Here is a 21833-nt window from a genome sequence, read left to right as displayed (position 1 = left end):
GACGTTGCCCATGGTTCACGAACTGGGACATATTAAAAATACTTAGGGACATGTTTCGTCTCTGTTTGGGACTTCATCAACCATAAAATCACGTGGTAGATTACAAAACTCAAAAATCAGAAACTGAAAAATGGAAGAACCCAAAGCCTTTTTTAAGGACTATTTGAGAAAAGCAAAATATATACATTATTTACACAAATTGACCTCACTTCTTGCAAAAACTTTTGTCTTCAGTGTTAAAAAATGAAATATGACTTGTAATTGACAAGTCTGCCATAACATCTCGTACGGAATCAATGTCCATTGTTGCTGTCCGTATTTAAAACGGAAGTTCCTGTTGAACTGTTGAAAAAACATAGGAGAACAAATATAAGCATATTTAATGAGGTAGTTTAACACTTCTTGCAAATAATCTTTCAGCGAAGTTAAATATGGACGACCTTACTTGAGGAATACCATGATCTGTGGATGGATCACTATGGGTTTACAGTACCCATGTATAGTATCTGCCACTATGATGGAGGCTTCCCTCTGTCTAGGTTCAGGTGGAACACCCCCGGGAGATAAAACGTGGCTAACCTTGCTGGGGTGTTTCAGCAACTCGTTGTGGACATCATGGGTCTGCGTTCCAAGGAACACCACGGGGATGGGCGTTGCCTGTGATTAGTACCACTATATGAGTGACACCGTGGGTCTGTATTGCCTATGATTAGGCCCCACTGTGTGAGGAACACCACGCGATAGTACGGGTCCCTGTGATTAGTATCACTATTTGAGGAACACCATGGGTTTGTGTTGCATATGAGTGGCGCCATTATGTGAGGAAAAACTATAGGTCTGCAATACCTGTGCGTAGTACACGTACGCTCACTCACCTGCGAGTAGTGAGTGCCACATTGTGAGGAACACCATGAGTCTACATTACTTATGATTAGTACCGCTACATGCGAAATACCATGGTTCTACTCTACTAGCAAAATAAGTACCATTGAGGGGCCATTGACGTGGATTTTGGATCATCGATTCAGGTTTGTGCTTTGGAAGCAGCTCCTTGGTCAGTATATACAATTGCTTTAAGTTAGTTTTTGGGAAAGTGGGGCATGGCGGGTTGGATCCACTGATTGTTTTAAGTTCATAATAATTGTTCATCGTTGTCTAGTCAATGGATTGATTTTGGAATTATTATTCATTTTTAACTTTTAATATTGAGTTGGATCCGCTGATTATTTTACATTCTTATTCATCCATTCATTCTTCATCATCAAGTTTTGAATTCTGGTCACTGGATGAATTTTGGAATTTTAAATTGCCATTACATTTCATCTCATTTTGTACCACTAGGGGACAGTGACCTAAGATGGTTGGGCCCCTTAAACAAGCATCATCATCACTTTCATATATCCTTTCCAACCTCCCTTGGTCAGCTCGTTCTTTTCCGACCCCGACACTATTAGGTTACGAGGGATAGGGAGTCTTTTATTTTCATACCCTTCACGGCCCTTGTCTTTGGCCGATACCTTCTTTTATGAAGTGTCGGATCCCTTCAGTTTTTTCTCTCTGATTAGTGTTGTATAGAAGATGGTTACCTGGTTTTACTTCCTCTTAAAACAATAATCCTTTATGGGGCGAATTGGTAGTGCAGTTAGGAGCATGCAGCTGTGAGCTTGCATCTGGGAGATAGTGAATTCAAACCCCACAGTGAGCAGCCCTGAAGATGATTTTCCGTGGTTTCCCATTCCCACACCTTCTCCTTGGGAACACTCATGTGCCTTTCTTAGGTTCTGTGAATGTCATAACCAGATCCTCTCCATATTCTCAATTCTTTTCCATTAATTGCCTCATGCTGAAGATTGGGTCCACTTTAGATCTTCCACTTCTAAAGCCATACTGTTCCTCTTGCAACTCCCCTTCTACATTTCTTCTTATTCTCCTCTGTAATATTCTTTCCCGTATTTTTGCCATTTGTGATAAGAATGTGATTTCTCATAGTTATCACATGCATTTTTGTCCCCCTTCCTAAAGACCGGTATTGTTATTCTCTTTCCCCATTTTTCTGGCAACCGGGCGAGTTGGCCGTGCGGCTGTGAGCTTGCATCTGGGAGATGGTGGGTTCGAATCCCACTGCCAGCAGTCCGAGAGATGGTTTTCTGTTGTTTCCCATTTTCACACCAGGCAAATGCTGGGTCTGTACCTTAATTAAGGCCATGGCTGCTTCCTTCCAGCTTCTAGGTCTTTCCCATCCCATCGTCGCCATAAGACCTACCTGTGTCTGTGCAACGTAAACTCACTAGCCGTTTTCTGGCACACGTTTCTGTTTCCATATCCACTTTAACAATCTGTACACTCATTGTAGTCCAGCAGCTTTTATCATTTCCCCACTGATTTAATCCATTCCTGGTGCCTTCCCCATTTTCATTTTATGGACTGCTAATTCCACCTCTAACATGGTTACATCATCTACTGTTAAGTCGTCATACCATATTACTACCGTCTCCTCTGCACAATTACTCACATTCAGCAGTTTATCAAAACCCTCCTTCCATCTTTATTTATTCTGGATGTGTTATTAACTGTCCACCTTCCTCTTTCATCAGCTTTGTATAAATTCTTTCCTATTCATACAGCGTGATTCAGCCACCCCTTCCAATGTAGTTTTATGCCACCCACAATATTAATTCCGTCCTGAAAACATCTGCCCTGTCGGTATGCTCAGACAACACAACTGGATATCTTGGTATTTACTGCCTCACAATGATAGGATGCCTTAATGTTATACTCATATTAAACACTGGAAGACATGCTTGTGCCTTCTAGGTCATATGAACCTGACACGTCGGCGAAAACTAGATTGATATTGTGACCGCAGTAAACCTAATACTTGCTATAAACTGCCCAGCGTGCCTTATGGAACCATAGTGTGGTTGGTAAAGGCGTGGCGGAGCAGGCTTGCTTGTCAGGTGGGAGGTTCGAGTCCAGGGCGAAGATGACAAATTTTTGAAATGTAAGTTCAGTACCTGCTTTCATGCAAATTGCGTGTGAATGAATGTGTTTGCGGCCCTAAGAAGGGCCGATTAGTTAGCAGGCCGGACACATACAGACCGGAAATAATAGAAACACAACTGCCCTGACAATGTGTTATCGCAGCAAATGCTTGATGTTATGACTGTTTTGGTTTTGCACATTCAGGCGTGGTGTCCAATAGATCGGCTTGCACGCTGAAGCATTCCAGGTGTAATTGCTCGGCAGGCGTCCGTGATGAGTTGCCGGAGCTGATCGGGGTTTTCTGGTGCTTGAGTGTAAATGACGTTCTTCAAATGACCCCACAAAAGTCTAACGGCGCTAAATACGGTGATCTGATGGGCCAAGAATAAGGACCTCCTCATACTATCCATTTCCCTGTCAGTTCCTTGTTCAGATGGTTACAAACGGGCAAAGTCGAATGTAATGGAGCTCCATCCTGTTGCAACCACATCGTCAAACGTTCGTGCAAGGGCACATCCTCCAGCAGCAGTGGGAGTTCCTGGCACAGAAAGTGCAGATAGCATGGCTTGTCCAGTGGCCCTCAAAGAAATAACGTCCAATCAGTCGATCCCCCAAGATTCCACACCAAACATTCACTCCCCATCGTACTTCATGAGCCGCTTGTCGTACCCAGTGAAGATTGTCCGGGCTTTAATAGTGCATGTGTTGGCGATTGACGTTCCCATTATTGTGGAAGCGCGATTCGTCCGAGAATAAGATATGTGATACGAATGCTGCATCATTGTCCAGCTTGCCTAATAGCCACCAACAGAACTCTATTCAAGCTTCAAAATTCTGCCCATGGAGCTTTTGGTGTAGCTTAAGATGGTATGGATGAAATTTATGTTCATGCAGTATTCACCAGACGGATGGGTGTCATGTGTTCACCTGCCATGCAATCGCCCTTATACTGATGTATGGATTATTATGAGTTGCCTTCAGAACAGCCTCTTCTGTTTCACCCGATGTAACGGGCTATCGCGGACTGGTGGCTGGTTGGAAATCACGCCTGTTGTCCTTAGGAGTATTTCAACATGGCGGAATGTCTTATCAGCCGGGTGTCGCCTGTTGGGATACCATTCCTGGTACAGACGTAGTGCCTCGCATGCGTTTTGTCTTGCTTCCCCATAAATGAGGAGCATGTCAACGTATTCCTCTGTGGAAAACATGCCGAATGACAGCAGAGAGGACAGTACATTCAGGCCCTGACCAGTGAAGTATGCACAGGGCACAAGATGAATAACAGCGTCATTCTATTGTTTGAATGTGGTGAACGTGGGCCTATGTTTACGTATTCAAACATCACATTGATGCAAAAATATTTTAATGATGCAGGATTCAAACCACCGCTGGCCCATTCCGTCGATTACTAGGTGAACGCCTAACCCCATCCGCTACGCTACACTGCTGGAAACTTCCTGGTAGTACGACGAGAGCAGAGTACGTACGCCATCTGGTGCGGTGTTTAAGACATTAATTACTGCACTGTTACCTATTTTTATGCATTGATTACCCTCTTCGTTACACCCGGTCACGAAGCACGATACATTAACATTACATGGTAAAAGGACGTTGTTACATTATTTCAAGGCGCAATGTTTTGCGAGTGGATGATACATCATTTCATGAGGGTTCAGAATCGTGTGCATAATGTGCTCACTGAACATTAGTACCATACAGTACGCCTGCAGGGGAATAGCACCCCTATAACCATGTGAACGTTAGGTGGGCTGCAGCAAACAATATTGGAAGGGGCTCCTGAATCACACTATATAATTCCATACAGCATTCTTTTACTGCCAGTTCCATCTGCTTCCATCTTTTGTGTAAATTCTTCCAAGCTTTTCTTTTTTTTCTCTTACCAATTTCTTACATTCCCTTTTACTATCAAGATAAAAATGAAAATCTACAGCCTGTTTCCAGTCATTCGACCGGGTCAGGAATGGAATGAATGAAGCCCCCATCTAGCGGCGAGGATAGGAATTGTGCCAGCTTTCGAAGCCTGTCGCACTCCTCTGGGGCAATGATTAATGAATGACAGATGAAATGAAATGATATTGGAGAGTGTTACTAGAATGAAACATGACAGGGAAAACTGGAGTACCCGGAGAAAAACCTGTCCCGTCTCCGCTTATTACAGCACAAATCTCACGTTGAGTGACCGGGATATGAACCATAGAACCCAGAGATGAGAGGCCGGTGCGCTCCCGCCTGAGTCACGGAGGCTCTGCTGATTCCATTCTTGCCGTGCTTTCTTCTTCTTTTCTTTCACTGCTTCTCTCATCTTCTCATTCCACCACGGTGTCTCCTTTTCTCTCACTCTCGTCATTGTTCTACCACAGGCACGCTCTGCTCAACATACAAATGCCCTTTTGAAGTTGGACCATTCATCTCCCACATTTCTTACTTCAGTAACTGGAATTTGTTGTTTCAGTCTCTCCACAAATTCTTCCTGTACATTCTTATCTTGTAATTTCCACGCTTTTATTTTACTGTCTCTTATCTCCTTAAATTTTTCCATTTTTCCCACTCTGTTTTGCTATCATAACTCTATGATCCCCATCTTTGTCTTTAGTTTCCTATTTGTGCATTTAAGTCTCCTATTATAATCACTTCCACATTGGTTATCACCTTTTCTAGTTTCTCCAGGAATTCCTCAATATCCTCCTCTTTGTTCCCTGTCTGTGGTGCATACACTTGTATGAAGTCCTTCACTTCGTTCCTCATTCTCAGTCTAATTTTCATTATCTGTTGCTGGTGTTCTCTACCATATCCACGTACTCCTCCAGCTGTTTTGAACTTATAAGGCCCACTTCATTTTTCACCTCTCGGCCAGAGGAAGTTCTTCTGTTTTATCTGCCGTTGGGACTGAGATCGTCTTCCGCCATCTAAACTGTTGCCCATGTTCTCCTCGTGTGAATTTGTGTGTCATTTCCTACACAAAGGTTTCACCTGGCCTCCAAAGGGAGGGCTCCTCCACCCATAGCCATTGTCCCCCACCATCCTTTGAGTGTCAAGTTTCGTAATGGCCGCTTGACCCTCGGTCAGACAGTCGGAAGTAGTACCGCCTACTGTCGCATACGGTAGCAGGATGATCCTGATCTGCCTATCAACAACAACAACAACAACAACAAAAATGAATTACCGGTACAGTGTTGTAAAAAAGAAGTCCATCGGCGGTGCGGTGATGCTGTTGTCCATCCACACTTCCAGTTTGTCGATGGATTTGAATCCTCGTAACATGTAGCAGAAGATTCTCTTCCTGTTCAGTGCATGATGGCTATTCAAATGAAATCAGAACAAGCGCAATTGTTATAGATATCTTTAATGAATGCAGTTATACATAGCACATTTAAATAGCCAGCATGTATATAGACACACCTAGGGAATAATATTTGAATTTAGTATAGACTGCTCCAATCCTCTTCAATGCACTCAGCATTGGAGTACCATAGATTTACCGAAGCCGGGCTGAGTGGCTCAGACGGTTAAGGCGCTGGCCTTCTAACCCCAACTTGGCAGGTTCGATCCTGGCTCAGTCTGGTGGTATTTGAAGGTACTCAAATACTACAGCCTCGTGTCGGTAGATTTACTGGCACCTAAAAGAACTCCTGCAGGACTAAATTCCGGCACCTCAGCGTCTCCGAAGACCGTAAAAGTAGTTAGTGGGACGTAAAGCAAATAACATTATTATTATTATTATTATTATTATTAGATTTACTGAAAACCATGTACAAAGACGACTTTTGAAAATGTTCTGTGGGAGCTGACTGAATTCTTGACTTAATTTATTCCATAAGGTTATATAGGGTTAGGAGGTCAAAAATGCTCTATAACCAGAACATACCAAGGAGGATTTCGTCCATACAGAAGCAGCCCAGACCAAATTCTCAGCCTGAAACTAATGATGGAGTATTATAAGTGCAGAAATAAACAGCTCTCTATCTCATTCATAGTTTTCAAAAAAGCATATAATCATATGGTCTTCATCCCAAATTAATAAAAATCATCAAAACTAACTTTAACAGACGCAAATTCCAAGGTGAAGTTCAGGGGAGAAGTGTGAAAATGTTTTACTGCAAAAACGCTCCTCAGACAGTGTGACTGATCATCTCCACTGCTTTTCAGTATGGCTCTCGATTACAGTACATCATGAAATTTTAGCAAAAGGAAAACCCATCTAAAATTTAAAAAAATTATTAGTTTCATCAAACATATGTAACTTTTTGAAGGTTACAATAAATAGTATTGAATAGATGGAAACCTTTAGCTTTTGTTTTACATTATCTGGAGAATCCTTCGATCTGGTACTTTTTATTTATGCAACTTCTGATGATTCTTCTTTCAGTTTTGAGAAGTTGTTCTTCCATTTTTAATTTGGAACAGGGTTTTACAAGCGTAATTGGCTTCTGGGAGAATTAACAGTTTTATAGTGTTGGATCGCAGTGTCTATTGACAGGTATTTCTTATTATACTATGACCAGTTTAGAAATTGGACTTTTTTCATTTTGTTAGTTCTATTCATCCATGTTTCTCATTTAAACTGTGTGTGATGATTTCTCCAAGAGTCCGGCTCCATGGCTAAATGGTTAGAGTACCAAGCTCGATAGCTGCAGTCGCTTAAGTGCGGCCAGTATCCAGTATTCGGGAGATAGTAGGTTCGAACCCCACTGTCAGCAGCCCTGAAAATGGTTTTCCGTGGTTTCCCATTTTCACACCAGGCAAATGCTGGGGCTGTACCTTAATTAAGGCCACGGCCGCTTCCTTCCCACTCCTAGCCCTTCTCCGTCCCATCGTCGCCATAAGACCTATCTGTGTCAGTGCGACGTAAAGCAACTAGCAAAAAAAAAAAAAAAAAAATTGTTAGAGTGCTGGCCTTTGGTCACAGGGATCCCGGGTTCAATTCCCGGCAGGGTCAGGAATTTTGACCATAATTGGTTAGTTCCCCTGGCATAGGGACTGGGTGTATGTGTCGTCTTCATCATCATTTGATCATCAGTCAAAATCAATAAAAGTTAAGGCAAGATATGAATTATAAATAAAATTTATGAAGCAAGCGTATGTTGTTGAAATTCAGTGCAAGACAAGTGAAGATTTGGATGTTCAACACTTATCACAATCCCATGTCTTGTGTAAGTTCTCAGTTTTCTTCCAAATTTGAAGAATGCACTTCACAGAAGACCAGGTGAAACACTTAAAATACTAGCACTTGAATTTTCTAGAATTCAGTTCAGATTCTTGGAAAGAAGACAGCAGGGCAATGGATCCACAAAATTCAGCAAGATCTCAAAGCAATTGGATTTGAGATAGCAGATGCAGAGAATAAAAATAAAATTAACACCTTTCTTAAGACTCACAAGTGTTCAGCAAAAATGACACATAAAAGGGCTATACCAATTTCAGACAAATTGAGAAAATTGCGATCGGAACAAATGGAAAAGTACTGGAAAGCTGACAGGAATCAAATAGTGCAACCTTCAAAGAGGAAGTAAATGTGGAATGACTCAAGTGGCCCAATGTGGCCAATAAAATTAATAATAGTAATAATAACAGAATATGACAGTTTTGAGTTTTCTTTAACCTACATCATGACATATCAAGATAGTAGGATGACATATCGGTAGGTACGTGTAGTTTACGTATGGTGTTCCGACCTTATGGCAAATAATTCCTGGGCTTACTCTTTACATATACAGAAAATTAAATACGTATAAATTGTTTACTCTTGGGATAGACAGTTCAGTGAGTAGTGATTTACAGTGAGAGTAAGGGGGAACACTGGCAGTAGTGCGAACAGCTTTCTTTTGCAACTCTAAAATATCACGTACGAGCAAACTTGTAATCCCTCTATAAAAAAGAAATACATACATGGCAAAATATAATGTACGAAACAAATAACAAAGTTGAACAAAGAAATCAGGCACTACCTGAAAAAAAAAAAAAAAAATCAGGAACGAACAATTCACTTGAGCATGAACAAACTCCATTCCGTAGGTGATGATCATATAGCTGACAAGGTCCCTAATTACCTATATATTTCCAAATTACCACACACTACACATTTCTGAACAAAAAAAAAAAAACACCCCACCATGCACACACCAAAATTTTACAATATGAACCCTTTGTCCACCAAAGTCTCATATACTAACTTGTACTTCTATCAAGCACTATGAAGAAATAAATCGGTAAATTCTCCTTTCCTTTAATCTGGTGATGAGTCACAGTCAGTCGCTTTCGAACACCTCCTCACTAACACCTCTATCACTGAACCAGCAGATGATCACCATCAGCTGAATAACATTAAAACCTGTTCATTATTCAGACAAACCAGGTGGCAGACCCAAATTCTTCTTCTAATTCATACTCTTCTGTTCTAAACTTGCTTATTTTCCTCATTCTTCTTAAATTTATGATAGTACTTAATGTAAGTGTAGACTGCTTCCTAGCATTTGAGATTATAATTTATTTCTAATTATAATATATATGTTTATATATTTTTTATATTGCTACTTAAATAACATGGTCTCTCATATTGGTTTCGTCTAGGTTTCTCTTCCCAGCTTTACTACTTAATTCCTCTCCTGCACTACTAATTTCTCAATCTCCTCATTATGCTTTATATCTTTCTTGTTGGCTTATTTTAGGGTATTGTCTAATTTCTGAAGTTTATCACTCCAGTATGCATTTATGGCATCCTTACAAATGTCATTAAAATTATAATTTAGTTGTACTATTTAAATATATCCTTTTAATTCGTCTTTACTTCATACGACATACAGTATATCTCTAATCAATCAATAGCCTCCTTTTTTTTAGTATGTCTATAATAGTGCCATGGCAACACATTTTCTTTTTGTTCTATTGTCATTGATAAGAATTATTATATAACATACACTTTCAAAACATCTACAAATAAACTATCAACTTCTCAAACTTATAAGTTGGAATTTGTTATATATAATAATCCTACCACAGACCAAGATGAAATTCATTACTTCTAATTAAACAATTCACCATTTATAATACAATGTACAAATTAATGTTACAGGATTATCACATTTCCGTGCGTATTAGACCCACTATTTTTCCACTTTATAGCCACAAAATGTAGGGGAGGTTCCAATATGCAGTAGCCTTCCATTTTGTCCCGTGAATTCTTGGTATAAAGAACCATACATTGTACGTGTATGTATTCTGCACTATTTTTTAACAAATTTGTGATTGTATTCTGAGTCCTACTGCCCACCTTCGTTGGAAGGCAGCATTTCCAAATTTAAAAAACAAAGAAGACAATAAATGGTGAACACATGACTTTTAGGCCTTTCTATAAACTAAATATAGTCAGTTTTAGTTACTCTTATATCATGTTATTCGATTCAACTCATTAACTCCTCTGATGAGGTTGACATCAGGAAGAGCATCCTGTTGTAAAAACTCATCCTGTTGTAAAAACTCTCTACGAAGATTCGTCTCACTTCATACTCGACCCCGTAGAAAATAGGGATAAGAGTATCATATTATCATATGATGCAATATTAATACAAAAGAATTTAATGGCCAGTCATTTGTCTCTGTCAGTTGAGCAGTAAGCCTACTACACAGTATACCTGATCACTGCTTTCATTTGAATTATCGTCGTCTTGTGCCGCCAACTTCCCTGCTACCGGCATGTAGTCATCCCAAATGGTGTCATCTTCACAGCCATCTCTTCAGCCATGCACTGCCATCGAGAGCATTTGAGATCCCTTCTTTTTGAAACTTTAAAAAATAGTTTAATTCTCCACTATAGAGTCCAAACAGTTAGAATCTATTCACAAATGGTTTCTGGAGATGGTCTGTGTTAATCCCAGTTGGGGTATGTGCAGCAGACGCCACCCCTTCCGAATGAAACCTTGCTGTAGAAAGCATGCCAACCTACCGGAATTGTATTGATTAGGTGGTCAATAAAACTTTCATTGTTTAGGTTAGGTATGCTATCATGTGCCCGGAAAGTACCAGAAGTTCCACAATGGAAAGTATAATAATAAATAACAGGAAAGCTTGCTGCATTTATGGATATCTACAGGTGTGGCGGCAATGCGTTTTATTATACTAATGTTTAATTTTGTGCATTCGTTTTCTCCATTTTTTATTAACGCATAGTATGTTTTATTTCGCATCTCTGAAAATCGTAAAAGTAGTAAGTGGGATCTAAAATCAAGAACATTATTATTATTATTATTATTATTATTATTATTATTATTATTATTATTATTATTATTATTATGTGTTAGGTACGTTGGCGAGTAAAACATGATGCAAGTGTAATAGACTAGTATAACTTGGAAACAGTATTCTCTAACCCATGGATGTTGTTATTGTTTGAGTCATCAGTCCACAGACTGGTTTGATGCAGCTCTCCATGCCACCCTATCCTGTGCTAACCTTTTCACTTCTACGTAACTATTGCATCCTACATCTGCTCTAATCTGTTTGTCATATTCATACCTTGGTCTACCCCTACCGTTCTTGCCACCTACACTTCCTTCAAAAACCAACTGAACAAGTCCTGGGTGTCTTAAGATGTGTCCTATCATTCTATCTCTTCTTCTCGTCAAATTTAGCCAAATCGATCTCCTCTCACCAATTCGATTCAGTATCTCTTCATTCGTGATTCGATCTATCCATCTCACCTTCAGCATTCTTCTGTAATACCACATTTTAAAAGCTTCTATTCTCTTTCTTTCTGAGCTAGTTATCGTCCATGTTTCACTTCCATACAATGCCACGCTCCACACAAAAGTCTTCAAAAACATCTTTCTAATTCCGATATCAATGTTTGAAGTGAGCAAATTTCTTTTCTTAAGAAAGCTCTTCCTTGCTTGTGCTAGTCTGCATTTTATGTCCTCCTTACTTCTGCCATCGTTGGTTATTTTACTACCCAAGTAACAATATTCATCTACTTCCTTTAAGACTTCGTTTCCTAATCTAATATTTCCTACATCACCTGCCTTCGTTCGACTGCACTCCATTACTTTTGTTTTGGACTTATTTATTTTCATCTTGTACACCTTACCTAAGACTTCATCCATACCATTCAGCAACTTCTCGAGATCTTCTGCAGTCTCAGATAAAATAACAATATCATCGGCAAATCTCAAGGTTTTGATTTCCTCTCCTTGGACTGTGATTCCCTTTCCAAATTTCTCTTTGATTTCCTTTACTGCCTGTTCTATGTAAACATTGAAAAGGAGAGGGGACAAACTGCAGCCTTGCCTCACTCCTTTCTGGATTGCTGCTTCTTTTTCAAAGCCCTCGATTCTTATCACTACAGACTGATTTTTATACAGGTTGTAGATAATTCATCGTTCTCGGTATCTGATCCCTATCATCTTCAGAATCAAAAATAGCCTGGTCCAATCAACATTATCGAATGACTTTTGTAGATCTACGAATGCCATGTACGTGGGCTTGTCCTTCTTGATTCGATCCTCTAAGATCAGACGTAAAGTCAGGATTGCTTCACGTGTTCCTACATTTCTTCTGAAGCCAAATTGATCTTCCCCCAACTCAGCTTCAACTTGTTTTTCCATTCTTCTGTAAATAATACGTGTTAAAATTTTGCAGGCATGAGATACTAAACTAATAGTGCGGTAGTTTTCACACCTGTCAGCACCGGCTTTCTTGGGAATAGGTATAACAACATTCTGCTGAAAATCGGATGGGACTTCTCCTGTCTCATACATCTTGCACACTAAATGAAATAACCTTACCATGCTGGTTTCTCCTAAGGCAGTCAGTAATTCAGAGGGAATATCATCAATTCCAGGTGCCTTGTTCCTATTTAGGTCACTTACAGCTCTGTCAAACTCTGACCTCAAAATTGGGTCTCCCATTTCATCAGCATCAACAGCCTCTTCATGTTCCAGAACCAAATTATCTACATCGTTACCTTGATACAACTGTTGGATATGCTCCTGCCATCTTTCTGCTTTGTCTTCCTTCCTTAAAAGTGGCTTTCCATCTGAGCTCTTAATATTCATGCACCTAAATTTCCTTTCTCCAAAGGTTTCCTTGATTTTCCTGTATGCAGCATCTACCTTTCCCAGGACCATACAGCCTTCGACATCCTTGCACTTCTCCTTCAGCCATTCTTCCTTAGCTACCTTGCACTTTCTATCCACTTCATTCTTTAATCGCCTGTATTCTTTTCTGCCCTCTTCATTTCTAGCATTCTTGTATTTTCGTCGTTCATCAATCAGGTCTAGTATCTCCTGAGTTATCCACTGATTCTTAGTTGATCTTTTCTTCCTTCCTAACATTTCTTCAGCAGCCCTACTGACTTCATTTTTCATGACTCTCCACTCTTCCTCTACTGTGTTTCCTTCGGCCTTTTCATTTAGTCCTTGTGCAACATGTTCCTTGAAACAATCCATCACACTCTTTTCTTTCAACTTGTCTAGATCCCATCTTTTTGCATTCTTTCCTTTCTTCAATTTCTTCAACTTCAGATGGCATTTCATGACCAACAAGTTGTGGTCAGAGTCCACGTCTGCTCCTGGGAAAGTTTTGCAATCCAACACCTGGTTTCTGAATCTCTGCCTAATCATAATGAAGTCTATTTGATACCTTCCAGTGTCTCCAGGTCTCGTCCACGTATACAGCCGTCGTTTGTGGTGTTTGAACCAAGTATTGGCGAGGACTAAATTATGGTCAGTGCAGAATTCAACCAGCCGACTTCCTCTTTCGTTCCTTTGTCCCAATCCAATCCTACTGTGCTACCTTCTCTTCCTTGGCCTACCACTGCGTTCCAGTCTCCCATCACAATTAGATTCTCGTCACCTTTGACATATTGTATTAAATCTTCTATCTCGTCATATATTCTTTCAATATCTTCATCATCCGCTGAACTTGTAGGCATATAGACTTGCACTATTGTGGTGGGCATTGGTTTGGTGTCTATCTTGGCGACAATAATTCTTTCACTATGCTGGTCGTAGTAGCTTATCCGCTGCCCTATTTTCTTATTCATTATTAAACCAACTCCTGCATTACCCCTGTTTGATTTCGTGTTGATAATTCGGTAGTCGCCTGACCAAAAATCGTGATCTTCCTGCCAACGTACTTCACTTATACCAACTACATCTAACTTTAACCTATCCATCTCCCTTTTCAGATTCTCTAACCTACCACAACGATTCAAACTTCTAACATTCCACGCTCCGACTCGCAGAATGTCAGTATCCATCTTCCTGATGATCGCCCCCTCTTGTGTAGTCCCCACCCGGAGATCCGAATGGGGGACTAGTTTACCTCCGGAATATTTTACCCGGGAGGAAGCCATCATCAGCACATCATTCATACAGAGAGAGCTGCATGTCCTTGGGAGGTGGTTACGGCTGTAGTTTCCCATTGCTTTCAGCCGTGTAGCAGTATCAACACAGCTAAACCATGTTGAGTATTATTACAAGGCCGTATCAGTCAATCATCTAGACTGCCGCCCTTGCAACTACCGAAAGGCTGCTACCCCCCTTTCGATGAACCATTCGTTAGTCTGGTCTCTCAACAGATACCCATCCGATATGGTTGCACCTGCGGCTCGGCTATCTGCATCATTGGGACACGCAAGCCTCCCCACCGCGGCAAGGTCACATGGTTCGCAGAGGGTAAATAATGGAAATAATGGAAATACTGAGCTCCATGACTATGATTTTATTATTATTATTATTATTATTATTATTATTATTATTATTATTATTATTATTATTATTATTATTATTATTATTATTATTATTACTTGTGAGGTGTGGCTATGAAGTTGTTTACATCTATTAGTATTAGTGTTATTATTATTTACATAGTTATGTACGGACTTTATTTTGTATAAATCATGATCGTATTATTTGTGAGGTTATGTCATGAGACATCTGCTGTGTGTATATTAATATGAGTTTATTTAATGTAAGAACACGTAATTAATAGTATATAATTTATTATTACCTGTATATATGATGTATAAATCCAAATCAGTGTTGTGCAACACACAGTAATAGTCCAAAACACGCATCTTGTCACTACATTTGTATAGAAAATTCTTTTCATTGTAAATAGGTTATTGGAGACTCTCAAAATTACGAGAAAACATGTTGCGTCATATTCCTCTAGAAGCCTGGCCAGGCAATGTATATAAAGAGGCAGTCTTGAGGGTTGAGTTCAGTTGTTTTAATGAGACTTGTATGGAAGTCGTGAACTCATGTTGTGATTCTGTTGACATGCTACTGTAGCAGTCAAATGTTACTCAAGATGGCGGTTCATTAGTGCATGCGTGTAGAATATGTATATATAATTTGTAAATAACATAGTGTACACAATTGACAGCATTTTGTGTATGCGTCTTTGTGGCTACATCAAACAGTCGTTATGATCGGATTGTTTTATCATGTTTTAAACCCGCTTCTCTCCAAACATTACCTATATTGGCCCGACTTACGAGATATTAAACGATCACTTTGTTAATGATCTCGTCTGCTATATTAATAGCAACAACTGTGAATATTTTTTTAACTAAAGTAAACTCTTAATGTCTTTAGGCTTTTTGAATTGTGAAATTACGAGCATTTTGCCCCAGTGTAGCAGTGGGCTCATCAGATGCTGGCACTAGTGCGCTGTTGAGACACCACTGCAAGCCTCCTGTGTAGGACAGTTCAGTGACGGTGCATTAGGGGAAGCATGTGCCTCCACTTGTATAAATGCCTGCCTGTGGCCTATATAAAAAATTAAGGTTCCTAGAAGGAAACCCTAATTTAATTTCATCGATTGCAAATGTTAAAAACATTTAAGCTCTTTATCTTTAGGCTTTCTCAGTTGTGAAATTACCAGCGCTTTGCCCTAGTGTAGCAGTGGGCTCATCAGTTTTTTTGTTTTGTTTTTGTTTTTAGTAAACTTGTTTCCTCATCCTGAGGTGGTGCAGCTCATTGTTAGGCTTGCCCTCCAGAAGTGAGCTACATATACAATTTTTACCACATATCAGCCTGCCTGCCATTCTTAAATCTCTAGACTCAGGCCTCCGAGAATGGCAGCTAATTGTGCAAACCATTATGCTAGCGGACATTTTTAACTACAAAACATAGACATATAGCATGCGTGCAATGCGCAGGTCGGACACAAAACTATTCACGTATTTGTGCAATGTCATCAGGGCTGCAGTAGGCCTATGCTATGGAGGCGGACATTTAAAAGCTGTGACACACAGATGTACCGCATGACTTTGACATGTGTTTTCATTGTGTGGGCCATACGGGCGAAACTATTGACAAATGTGTGTGGATCATCGAAGCTACAGTAAGTCTTATACCCGCTTCGAAGCGGAATCGTTGTTCTTCTCTGATGAATTACATTGGGGGGCCTTGTATGTGAGATTTATTTTTTAATTTTCTTTGTCCCGAAAAGCCAGGCAGTTCTAGTGCATGAGAAAATAGTGTTACAATTCATAAACAAATATATATTTTTAACACACCCATGCATATTATAACCAGAAACCATATCACAACCCAATAAAGCCTTCCATAAATCAAATTACAGCTTGTATCCTTGTACATTTACAAACTGTTGCCAAATTTTTTTTTTGCTTTACTTTGCATTGACACAGATAGGTCTTATGGCAACGATGGGATAGGGAAGGCCTAGGAGTGGGAAGAAAGCGGCTGTGGCCTTAATTAAGGTACAGTAAGTCTGATGTGAAAATGGGAAACCACAGAAGACCATCTTCAGGGCTGCCGACAGTGGGATTCAAACCCACTATCTCCCGGATGCAAGCTCACAGCTTAATCCTGACCCAAAAATACTCTGAAAAATTAAAAATATGCTGAACGCACATATGCTTCAGGTTGCGAAGTAGGTATACTACTTGGAATAATCAGGACACAAATATGGTTAATGAAGTATTTGCATATCAGCTTTGGTTCAAAGATATAAACCAAAAAAAAAAAAAAATAGTGTAACATACTTCAATTCATTCCCTTGATTTTTGAGGTTGAAAGTGTTTTTAAGTTTTCTCTTAATTGAGAGGAAAATCATTTATTTTAAACTATAATTTAGCTTCTTTTAATGTGCGTTCAGACAACAACTATAATTCATGTAGATTTTTACATGAGGTCAGAAGAGTTAAGAGTTGCATGTGTACATTCTCATCAAAAGCAATTATCATGATAAAATGAAATGCTTTTAGTGCCGGGAGTGTCAGAGGACAAGTTCGGCTCGCCAAATGCAAGTCTTTTGATTTGACTCCCGTAGGCGACCTGCGCATCGTGATGAGGATGAAATGATAATGAAGACGACACATACACCCAGCCCTCATGCCAGCGGAATTAACCTATTGTGGTTAAAATTCCCAACCTTGCCGGGAATCAAACTCGAGACCCCTGTGACCACAGGCCAGCACGCTAACCATTTAGCAATGGAGCCAGACATTATCATGATGAGAAAGATAAAGGAAACAATATGGACCTCTGAGGCACCCCATATTTCACCTCAGATTCTTTTGAGGGCATCCCATTTACCTCCCCATACTGGGTTTGACCAGATATGTATGAACTAAAAGTTTAAAGTTCATTTCCAGAAATTCCATAATATGCTGATGTGTGGCCAGTGCAATGCCAGTTATATCGGAAAGACTGGGAGGAACTTTCAAATCCGGTACAAAGAACATTTTAATTCAGCTAAATACAAAAGATTTTCCGCTATGAGTGAACACATGAAAGATTACAATCACTCATTCTCCACCATAGATAAAGATCTAGATATGCTACATATAACCAAAAAGGGAACTTTATTAAACATTGTAGAAAATATTTATGTAAACATCAATCAAAAATCCAACCCTATCCATAATCTTCATAAAATCCAAGGAAAAACTAACATCCTGGTTGATACAATAATCGAGAAAGATCTTAAGCAAACCTCAATTAAGTCTGTCGCAACACACATTACTGGTCCGTCCTCTCATCCTTCCTCTGACTCTCCTTCCCCTCATCCGCTGTTTTCCCCACCCAATACACCATCAGAACAGTCACCAGTCAGTGTGGAGGTCAACACCGACCCAACATGGTCTATACAAGCACAGAGCTGGAGGAAAGAGGAAGTAAGTAATATTTTGCTACTCTTCATATTATCTTTTACTTCTACTTCATTTTTCATTCTCATACTCGGCTTTTTGATTTGTCACTTTCAGATCCTGGCTATACTTGTATTCTCTATGAGGAAATGTAACGGATTTTTCAAAACTTCACTCCACTTCCAGAAGCATGACAAATAGAACATTTAACTGTCTTCACAATTTTTAAGTATTTCCTCCAGCCAACCAATAGTTGTATGCAATACAGTTGGACCCACGCTTACAACTAAATTCATCCAAGATTGAAGCTATGTACATTTTAAACACAGATTTCCATTGAATTTTTTGATTGTATTTTCAGTTTGAAGCTGTGTACATTTTAAACATAGATTTCCATTGCATTTGTTGATTGTATTTTATCTCAAGTTTTTTATGTATCACTGTTTTCTGTATATGCTTTTCTTCTCTATGTTATTTTAGCTGATGATGACCTCTAGGCTAGTTCGAAACATGTCCTATGTAGCTTTTTAGACAGGCCATTTATAAATGGCAGATGTGTATTGAACAGGTGGCCTTTATACAATTTAATTCTTTTAGAATTTTATCCCAGATATTTAAAGTCAGTACAGAACCGAAATGAAGCACATTACTTGTAAGCAGAAAGAAGCTCATCACAGGGTTGAGAAGGATATAGAAGAACTGGGATTGATGAGAGAGCCCAACTATGTGAACAGGGCAGTATATAAAGGTGTTGATATTGTCCTTGTCCTTTCATATTTTTCTGTTTCTGTTTGTCCTTGTCTTCTTTCTGTTGCTCCCTTTCCCACAGTTAACTGTAATTCTGTTTATCCCATTTTGTATTCCTTTTTGTGTTTCTCTCTCTCTCTTCACCCAATAATAGGTATATTGTTAATTATATAATTCATAGTACCAGAGCAAATGCTGCGTAAACATATGGTATTTGATGCCGAGGAATATAACAAACATGGAAGTAGTGAAACTGGTTGCTAATATGAGCTGGGATGGGCCAGTGGTAGGAAGGTTTCGCCAACGATGAAGAGAGAAAGGCAGTAGCACAAGTTCCCTTGAGCACAGCCATTGTAGCTTCAGTTTCTGTAGAATCTCCACTAAAGGATATGAATTCATGTCTAAAATCCCAAATACATAGACTAGGATATGAGCTGCAGTCACTATGGTGAGGCACCTATCATTCCCACCCATATGACTGTAAAGTACATGGTAGATGTCCTGTAATACAAAGATAATACTCGGTATTAAACAGTTTGATGGTATATAGCATAGTATGGAACAAGCTGTAAAATTATAACATTTCTTATATTTTATTTTTATTGTACAGAATGAATACAGTTATTGTTCATACCTTTGTAGTTATTATATCGTAATTCTCTTTAAAATACACTTGCATTCCATTATTAACATTGTTGATTAAATTTTTTAGGGAATGAACAGCCTTCCAGATTTCATCCAGTTTAAATCATTTCCTGGTACTCCGTTGAAGCACATATTCACTGCAGCTGGTGATGATTTATTGGAATTAATAGAAAAACTGCTATCGATTTATCCTCTTGCTAGATGTACCTGTGAAGAGGCACTACAGATGCCATACTTCAGGTAAAGTATGCTTTTGTAGCATTTTTTTATGATGCCCAAGTCAGCTGAATATTGTAATTACTGTAATAAGATGTGTAATTGTTGTAGTCAGGGTTGTAGGATCAAATTCCTGCTTTGTCAGACAGCATATAGTGGTTATATGTGAACAGTGTCGATCTTACTCCCATGTCAAAAACCTCTTTTACATACATACATACATACATACATACATACATACATACATACATACATACATACATACATACATATTCTACGCGCACTTTTTAGTGATAGATTTTTGTACTCAGTTGAGGGATAAGAAGGGAGCACTGCCAGTTCTGGTAGTACTGCCAACTGAATGGAAATAAAATCTGAACTGAATCAATAATATGATTGATCGATATGAATTTTCTAAACCTTTATTGTCTTACGCCAACAACTGTGTCACACACACAATATATAATACTATATAACATTTCCCAATGCGAAATGTGTTCCTAGCATGAATTCTATAGTTTGGCTTTGCTGTGTAAACAACAACATTACGAGTACTTAAAGTGTACACCAGATGTCGCACAGCGATGATAAGCGATTCTTCGTTTGTGTTTCAAAGGTTGCCAATACGAATCTCGAAGATAACCGAAGTCGACCGATTCAACACTAGGGTATAAATCTATTGCTAAAAAGTGCGCAGATAATACATACATACATGAGGCCTTGAAAATAGCATTCGACCGCTTGCCATTTTACTGGGGAAAAAAGAAAAAAAAGAAACATTTGAAAACAGAAAAATAGGCTGAATGTGCAATATTATTAAACGGAAGTTAGAATAAACACAAAGTACAGGAACAAGTAGGGTATGTTTCCTTATAGCAGTTTGAATGGTTACTTGTATCGCGTTAGTCGTGACAGCTAGTGTAAGTTCTAATAATATAATTGTGTGCCTTGAATACGATCTTACACGCCTGCCAAACTACCTGACCACCGGGCTCGATAGCTGCAGTCAATTAAGTGCGGCCAGTATCCAGTATTCGGGAGATAGTAGGTTCGAACCCCACTGTCGGCGGCCCTGAAAATGGTTTTCCGTGGTTTCCCATTTTCACACCAGGCAAATGCTGGGGCTGTACCTTAATTAAGGCCACGGCCGCTTCCTTCCCACTCCTAGCACCTTCCTGTCCCATCGTCGCCATAAGATCTATCTGTGTCGGTGCAACGTAAAGCGACTAGCAAAAAAAAAAAAAAAAAACTACCTGACCTTTTGGCTTTGCCCTACCCATCCCTCGCATTAACACCTGTTTTGTCCAACCCAAAACCTCCCATCAAAGTAACAGTCGACCAATAATTGTTTAGCTGCCCTAATGTGTTAAACGTATGATTTATTGTTTCATTTTCATGCCACATGACTATTCTCAGTTTATTATTGTGTTCATTTTATTTCTCATTAGTTTTCTTTGGAACATCAGTCCATAGTCTTGTTTGATACAGCTTTCCATGCTAGCATATCCAAGGTAGCATTTCATCTCTTTTGATTAGGATTGATTGGTTTGATTGTGTGTTAATTCATAATGAAACAATGTAAACTTGCGTACTTTTCCCGCTTTTTGTAGGGATTTTTAACCTCAGAAAATGGGGAGAGGGGAAATTGCGCAAATGTAATTTTGAATCTAATATACCAATGGAATTCCACTAATTTATCGGAATGATCCTCAGTCGCTGACATTCAGATGTTCTCCTTTGAAGAACAAAGTTGTTCCTCTTCATGAATCTGCACAGCTACCATCTGCTTGATTTGAACTGTGAGATTCTTATATTGCTTCCCCCTGTGAGTGGTAGAATAACATCAACTGCATCCCCTGCCTGTCATAAGAGACAATTAAAAGGCCACACGGGCTCTTAACTTGGGAGCATGGGTTGGCGACGACAGGGCCCTTAGCTTTTTTGTTGCTTTATGTCGCACCGACACAGATAGGTCTTATGGCGACGATGGGTGGTGTGAAAATGGGAAACCACGGAAAACCATCTTCAGGGCTGCCGACATTGGGACTCGACCCCACTATTTCCTGATTACTGGATACTGGCCGCACTTAAGCGACTGCAGCTGTCGAGC

At 39.4% G+C, this 21833-nt stretch overlaps 1 protein-coding gene across 1 annotated transcript in view; it reads left to right on the top strand.

The window, feature by feature from the left end:
- Positions 1-21833, top strand: part of Cdk7 (Cyclin-dependent kinase 7) — a 149955-nt gene that overhangs the window by 95681 nt on the left and 32441 nt on the right. The window contains exon 7 of the mRNA XM_067153252.2: positions 19575-19747. Coding sequence (XP_067009353.1) covers positions 19575-19747 — 173 coding nt within the window. The remainder of the gene's footprint in view (positions 1-19574; positions 19748-21833) is intronic.

Source organism: Anabrus simplex, chromosome 1 (genome assembly GCF_040414725.1).
Source record: "Anabrus simplex isolate iqAnaSimp1 chromosome 1, ASM4041472v1, whole genome shotgun sequence".
Classification (NCBI taxonomy): domain Eukaryota; kingdom Metazoa; phylum Arthropoda; class Insecta; order Orthoptera; family Tettigoniidae; genus Anabrus; species Anabrus simplex.
The sequence above is the reverse complement of the archived record's forward strand: the minus strand, read 5'-3'. Positions and strand labels throughout refer to the sequence as shown.